This window comes from Curcuma longa, chromosome 17 (genome assembly GCF_044706935.1).
Source record: "Curcuma longa cultivar G26 ecotype Majalengka, Jawa Barat chromosome 17, ITB_CL_G26_1.1, whole genome shotgun sequence".
In the NCBI taxonomy this organism is placed as follows: domain Eukaryota; kingdom Viridiplantae; phylum Streptophyta; class Magnoliopsida; order Zingiberales; family Zingiberaceae; genus Curcuma; species Curcuma longa.
The window spans coordinates 9,755,901-9,762,999 of record NC_133877.1 but is presented as its reverse complement, the minus strand read 5'-3'; the positions used below and the strand labels follow the sequence as shown (position 1 = coordinate 9,762,999).

The 7,099-nt window shown below is 46.1% G+C and overlaps 2 protein-coding genes across 2 annotated transcripts; both read left to right on the top strand.

Annotated features, from left to right (window-relative positions):
* Positions 1–2,602: 2,602 nt before the first annotated feature.
* On the top strand, positions 2,603–3,037 carry LOC141848731 (uncharacterized). The gene has a single exon (XM_074736778.1). The coding sequence runs from the start codon at positions 2,604–2,606 to the stop codon at positions 2,946–2,948; it is 345 nt and encodes a 114-aa protein (XP_074592879.1). The 5' UTR covers position 2,603; the 3' UTR covers positions 2,949–3,037.
* A 158-nt stretch (positions 3,038–3,195) lies between these two features.
* LOC141848730 (33 kDa ribonucleoprotein, chloroplastic-like) lies at positions 3,196–4,690 on the top strand. Its single transcript, XM_074736776.1, is given in 5 exon segments — positions 3,196–3,482; positions 3,485–3,793; positions 3,868–3,969; positions 4,052–4,354; positions 4,423–4,690. Coding segments are annotated over 5 exon segments (978 nt in total). The 5' UTR covers positions 3,196–3,347; the 3' UTR covers positions 4,552–4,690.
* The last annotated feature ends 2,409 nt before the right edge of the window (positions 4,691–7,099 follow it).

The following is a 7,099-nucleotide window of genomic DNA, read 5'->3' as shown; positions in this document are numbered from 1 at the left end:
TGAAATACACCATTTGGTGTTCTCTCCAAGAGATATGCCCTTTAGACTTCTCCCCTATATAAGATAAGGAGATAGAGGCCCTAGTGGGGGCTATGTTATGCTATGTTGATTATCTATCAACATTCACTTTTATAGTTTATTTTGGCCCTAATACTTAATGTTTTGATCCTCTCGTTGTGTAACTATTGAATATTAACACATATTACGAGTAGGAACTTATTTTAGACTATATTGCTTATTCTTACAAATTTTGAATTGAATTTAATATTTTCCATGTGTTTTTGTAGGAGACCTAAAGGGTCATAAAATTGGATCAAGTTCAAGTGAAGTGAAGATAGTCCAACCCAAATTAGGATTCATCCCAGCTCATCCTATTTCGGATTCGGGTATGGGCTCACAAAGGATCAACTATGACCACAACCCGCTAAGGAAGCTAGAGAAGGAAGCAAGTTGGGTTCATTAGGGCATTCTTCCCTTGGGAGCAACCTTAGCTGCCATCCACCTTCATCACAACCATCTTCTTCATTCGCATCATCCATCCACCGGAAGGAAGTTAAGGGGATTTCCTTTTTTCAATCCGGCCACCTTCCATCCATCGAGGAGTCAAAGGGATTTCCTTCTCCATCATATCATCTCACCGCCTCATCATCTACGGTTTGCATCGAAGTGGGGGATTGCTTCCTTTGTCATACCATTCGTGGAGTTTCGTTTCGCTTCGCATCCACCTTCGGCTAGAGACATAGGGAGAATCATTAGATTTACTCTACTTCTCATTTCTGAGCATAGATTTAATTTTGCATGTCAAGTGTTTGTTTAAATTCCTCTTATAGTTTTGGATGCTGATTGTCACTAGCTTTCTTTTGTTGGCTTGTTGATGCACTTGTTTACTTGGTTGATGCAATTTATTCTTAGCACTTTCGTATTCACAATTTTATTTACAATGTTTAGTATTCTTTTCATTATTTAGATTTAGAACTCAAAACAACCCCCCGTCCAATAAAAAAAAAATCTAAATCCCCAATTGCAATAATCCCTAGGACTACTGTACATCGGCTACAATCGTTGGGAGACGACTCGAGTTGCCCTATACTACTTTAATTAGGGGATTCGGTATTAATTAAGTTGATGTGCTCATTTAGACGACAATCTGAGCCTTACATCAGATGGGCAATGTCAAAGTGTGTCTTAGCCCCCTTCTAACCTATTGTTAATTTTCTCATAGATAGTCAAGTCACTCTGCTCCTACCGAGTCGCCCTACTCTTGCCGACTCCCTCTGCTGAGTCTTCGTATTCCAACTGACTCCTTTTGTTGAGTCTTCCTACTCCTTCTGACTCCATCCGTTGAGTCTTCCTACCTCTACTGACTCCATCTACCGAGTTTTCCTACTCTTGCCGACCCCATCCACCGAGTCTTCCTGCTTCTGTCGACTCTTTCTGTCGAGTTTTCCTGCTCCAGTCGACTCCTTCTATCGAGTCTTTCTGCTTCAGTCGACTCCTTTTGTCAAGTCTTTTTGCTCTTGTCGACTTTTTCTCTCGAGTCTTCCTGCTCCAATCGACTCCTTCTGTTGAGTCTTCCTACTCGAGCCGATTTTTTCTGTCGAATTTTTCTGTTCCTACCAATTCTTTCTATTTAATCATCCATTCTGTCAATTCCTCTAGCTGATCATTATTGTTAATTCACTACAAAAGTCAATCATACCGTATTTCATAAGATTTGACTCACCACATATAAAGACTGAAATAGATACAATAAAAATTTTTTAATTCATATATCAAAATAATATTTAAGATATGGTTCAATTATCATTCAGAAGTCTAAATATCTATTTACATTTGATAGATTGTATTGTTTGGATCTCATTTAGAAATTTTAAATATCCATTTAGATTCGATAATAATTTTTTAAGAAATTATTATAAAATTTTACATGTCGAAATCGTTTATTATAATTTATTTAAAATTTAATGCTCGATAATTTAAATATTGACAAAAAAAAAGTCAACTAGAGATTATTTAGTGGTCTTAACTTTCATAACTTGCACACAATTTAAATTTAAAAGTATTTTTAACATAGGAGAAAATAATAAATTGAAATATTAAATAATAGAAAGTATTTGGTGTAATGCCACGTCAATCTAAGAAGGAGTTTAAAAATTTTACTACCTTAGTAAGAATTCTTTGCCTCCAAAGTATAAGTTGATTTTGAAGAAATAAAATTGTTAAAGTGGATAAAAATTGAATTTTGATGAAATTAAGATAATGTCTTTCTCTATCATAATTAATTATAATTTTTTAATTTATCTATTCATATATAATCATGAATTCATGTGACCAGTAAAATGATAAATTTTATTTTTTATTAAAATAAAACTATTCATGGAACGAATATATCATTTCCCAGATTAATCAAGAACGGATGCTTGATTTTTTTTTTAAAAAAAATCGAAATTGAAATCGTTTGGTCTCCCCACGCATTGTCGTTTGCCACGTCAACTTAGGGTGGAGTTCGTGGTCGAAGTCGTGTTTGTTTGTCCGTCTCACTACCCTTTCTCTTTTGCGATCTTGGCGGTTTGTCAGAGTTTGTGACGGCGACCTCCGTGCCGATGGCGCAATCGGCGACGGCGGCAGCGGCGTCCGTGGTGAATGTAATCAAGGGATGTGATGCTCGTGTGGTCCGGGGGGAGTTTGCAGCGGCGAACGCCATCATCGACGAGCTGTGCGGGCACCTAGCGCAGATCGGAGGGGCCGATGAATACGAGGTGGCCTTCGCTGGCAGCGAGGCCTCAACTCGCAGAGCTCTGCTAAGGGGGATGCGATTGGAGGCGCAGATGCCAGAGGAGTCCGGCGACCCTCCAGAGGAAGAAGCGAACGACGTCGAGAGGATCGCCTCGGAGAAGTTAGAGCCGCACGTAGATGCGATGCGATCGAAGGCAGAAAAGCCGATGTAGCGTGACGGAGCTTCTGGCGGAGGAAGAATCCTCAGGTGGGGAAGGCTGAGGCTACTGACAACGCGGAGGAAGTGGTTTCTGCTGGAGATTTCACCGATCACAAGGCCGTCGAAGACGACAATGAACCTAACGGAGGTGATTGTCGTGCAAGAAGTCCGCCAAGAACCTCCCGCCTCGGTTCCAGAAGGGGGAAGCCGCCGCCGTCTCTGTCTCCTTCGTTGGAAGCGCGAGCTCAAGGATCAACCGACCAACCTAGGGCATCCGCTCTAATGGATGGCTGGGATCACGATTCGTGCGTCGTTCTGATGGGTGGCTGGGATAGCTCAGAAGGGCCGTGGGCCTTGAGACGATAAGAATGCCGTGCTGCTCCGCCGGCGCTTCAGTTTAGCCTCCCAAAAAATGATCACCGCCGCTTGCCTCCGCTGCTCCGTCAACGGCCTCTCCGCCCTTTCCTCCCATTCCCTGCCGCAGAACCACCGCCGTCGACACCCTTCCCGCCGCCACCCTCTTCCCCTTCCCCGCCTCTCCCGTCATCCTCGATCCGGCTCGAAACCATCCTATTTCCCCTCGCTTCCCTCTCCTTCTTCCCCTCGCCGCCCCACATCTCCGCCTCCGCCGCGGCCGCCGCTTCCTACTCCAGCGACGAGGAGGACTATGAAGAACTACTTGAAGAAGAAGAAGAGGAAGAGCAGGAGCAAGTGTTGAGTAAGTCAAGCGCTAACTCAAGATCCGGATCACTTCCGCAGGACGTCGGGCGGCTTTATGTCGGAAACCTACCCTACTCCATGACCGCCGACCAGCTCGCCGAAATCTTCAGAGAGGCCGGCACTGTCGACGCTGTCGAGGTTCCTACTGCGCTTTTCCTGCCTAATTTAGGCATTTGACCTAATCCTTCTTCTCTATGCGGAATCCGCTTCAGGTAGTGTACGATCGGGTCACGGATCGCAGCCGTGGGTTCGCATTCGTGACCATGGCCAGCGTCGGGGAAGCCGAGGAGGCCATCCGAATGTTCGACGGCTCCGTGAGTCGAATTGCAATTTTCTGTTCCTGCTTCTTCATGGTTACTTCTTCTGGATCGATATTGACGCGAATGATGAACGCAGTTAGCGGGCGGCCGGAAGGTGAAGGTGAACTTCCCGGAGGTGCCTAGAGGAGCGGAAAGGGAAGTGCTTGGCCAGAGAATGCGGTCTCGCGGCTACGTCGACAGCCCTCACAAGGTCTACGCCGGCAACCTCGGATGGAATCTCACCTCGCAGGCTCTCAGGGACGCATTCGCTTCCCAGCCTGGTCTGCTGGGCGCTAAGGTCATCTTCGATCGCAACACGGGCCTGTCAAGGGGATTTGGGTTCGTGACCTTCGCGTCCGATGAGGATTGCCAAGCAGCAATTGAAGCTATGAACGCAGTGGTATTGATTCCATGTTCTTTGTATCATCTTTTCTCTTTCATTTTAGTTTGTTGTTGATGATGATGCAGGAGGTTGAAGGTCGACCTCTGCGGCTGAGCGTTGCACAGGGAAGAAGGCCTTCTATCAGTATTTCAGAAGAATCTGGTGGCGAGGAGGAGCATCAAGGAAGTCCTTCGGAGCCGAGTCTGAGCTACTGAGTCGAGGCTGCGTCGTGATATTTACTTAAGGTTGTCGACAAACATGATTCCACTTCTGTTGTAATTGATCTACAATCAAAAGCTGTCGACAAGCTTCTCAAATTTACCATGGAAGATTGAGGTTCTCGAATTTTATTCATATCACTGTTCTAGTTAAATGTCGCAGATGATCAAATCACCGGTCAATGAATCATCCGACAAAGGTGATCCTGCGATCCAACTAAATGAGGGCTTCTTTTCGAGCTTGGACTCCAAGATCCACCTGAGCTGCACTAGCAAAGGTGGTTAGACTGGCATCGGAGAGCCCCGGTAAGCCACTCCGACGTTCTAGTTAGGGTTTCGATGAGGAGCAAGAGATCAAGAACAAGTAAGAACAGTAGTGAGAGAGTTCCAGAAAACGGACCTCTTGCATGGTGGTGAGTTACTCCTTTTATAATTAACCTTAGGGTTTCGTACGTAAAGTCGATTGTTGTACGTCTCGGGCTCCTACACAGTTACCAAAGGGACCTTCATTCTGTCCTCTCTATTGTCAGTTGTAGGTGTAGGGGAAACGTGTAGGCGAATATCGAGTCTGATCTTCCATATCTTTCTTTTGGTAATGCGTGCAAGCCACGAGATTAGAGGGAGGAGCCACGTATAACGACTTAACATGCTTTTAATGCGGGGGCGTAGAAAGGATCGGTGTCAGGAGGAGCCATGCTCATACTACTTGCCGACACATCCTCCTTACAGCAGCAATGCCTAAAGTTAGTATTAGGGAGTCACAGCTGAGGCTAAGACAATTTGATAGAGGTGGAGTGGCCGAGTTTGTATGTGTTAGTGAGGTTGACTCAAAGAAGGCAGTTGAAGTAGGGCTAATCGGCGTAGGCCTAGACGAGAGTCCTCCTTCGCCGAGAGGGGCGGTCTGTCGAGATGTCGGGGGACGAGACGAGAGACCTCCTTTGCCGAGAGAGGTTGTTTGTCGAGATGTCGGGGGACAAGACGCGAGTCCTTTGCCAAGAGAGGTGATTTGCTGAGACGTCGGGGGACGAGATGAGAGTCCTCCTTTGTCGAGAGAGGCGGTTTGTCGACACGTCGAGGGACGAGACGAGAATCCTCCTTTGCCGAGAGGGGCAATTTGCCAAGACGTCGGGGGTGAGACAAGAGTCCTCCTTTGTCGAAAGAGACTATTTGCCAAGATGTCGGGGGACGAGATGAGAGTGGCAATGGTGGGCGGGGACGGAATGAACACCGTGGGTTGAGACGAGACAAAGGCCCGCAGCCACGGGCAACACCTTAGTCTCAACTTTGACTTATGGAGGACTCACGGAAGAGCTACGTTATCCATCTTGACTTCCCGCATCAATTCACTATGCATGTAAGTGCTACAGAGAACCATGGAGCTTTGGCTTTGTCAAGCTTCCTTGTGCTGAACACTGTAGAGTTATATATTGGTCGATGGAAGTGTCATGACCTTTGGAGAGGTTGATAAGACCAATCTAGGTCAAACAAGGTAATCAAGTCAATTAGGCAAGACAATAGAGCCAGTGTGCGGGTCGATCGACTTGGAGGTTAGCTTAGGTGGATTTAGACCTCCTCATCCTTTTCCCAAATCTCCAGACAACAACATTAAAGAGACATTCAGACCGCGACACAAGAACTTTTCACAAAACACAAAGAAGACAGACAGGTCAGATTGTACCATTTCGTAAATTTATTCCATTTTTTCTTGTGTGTGTGTGTGTGTTTGTTATATCATATAAACCCTTTCGACTCCTTGAGCCCTGTGATCCATGTGAGTCCTGCACGGACCCTTGTGACCTACTTAGGGTTATTCTGAGTCCACATGCCCATCCCTGCATGGACCTCTAACTAGTACTACTCGCACGGCCTATCATCTCCCAGAAGAACAGTGTGGATTCTTGAAAAAGCCTCGTGCAGTCGTACAGTGAAGGACTGCAAGTGGCCCTCGCTGTTTGCAGTAAAAGCTAATGGCACTGTGCCATGCACGGAACAGGGCTGTCTGCAGTAAGCCAAGCTTAAATAACCCTTTTGAATTTTACCTTAATTTATTTCATTTTAGGTTAACTCATACTAATGGCAGAGCCAGTCCTATGGAATGAATGTGTCTCACTCATCCTCCTACAAACATTAATCTGGTAGATCGCCTCGGATTCTCTTCTTCCTCCGAGCCCCCCCTCCGTACCTTGCGAGTTGTAAATGCGCCAGCCTGAACAGGCCCAGCGCCGTGCGTGCTTAGAATTGATGTTGACTTTAAATGCGACGATGCATGATGACCTCATGACGCAACCGATCGTACTGTCTTCATGCGCACCAGTACAGACACAGACCTAATTGCCACAGAACACACACTTCAATGGACTTGCTCCTGCTCTGCGTGCCCTCACTGTCACTGCCACGGCCCTGCTCCACCACCTGACTCGCTCCACATGCAAATCCCAGAGCCGATGAGCTTGCGAGCGAGGTTAATTTGGCGTAGTAGCAATAGTAGTATAAAGAAGAAGGGTTGTTGAAGAATCAGTACCAGTTGTAGTCTTTGCTAGCTAGC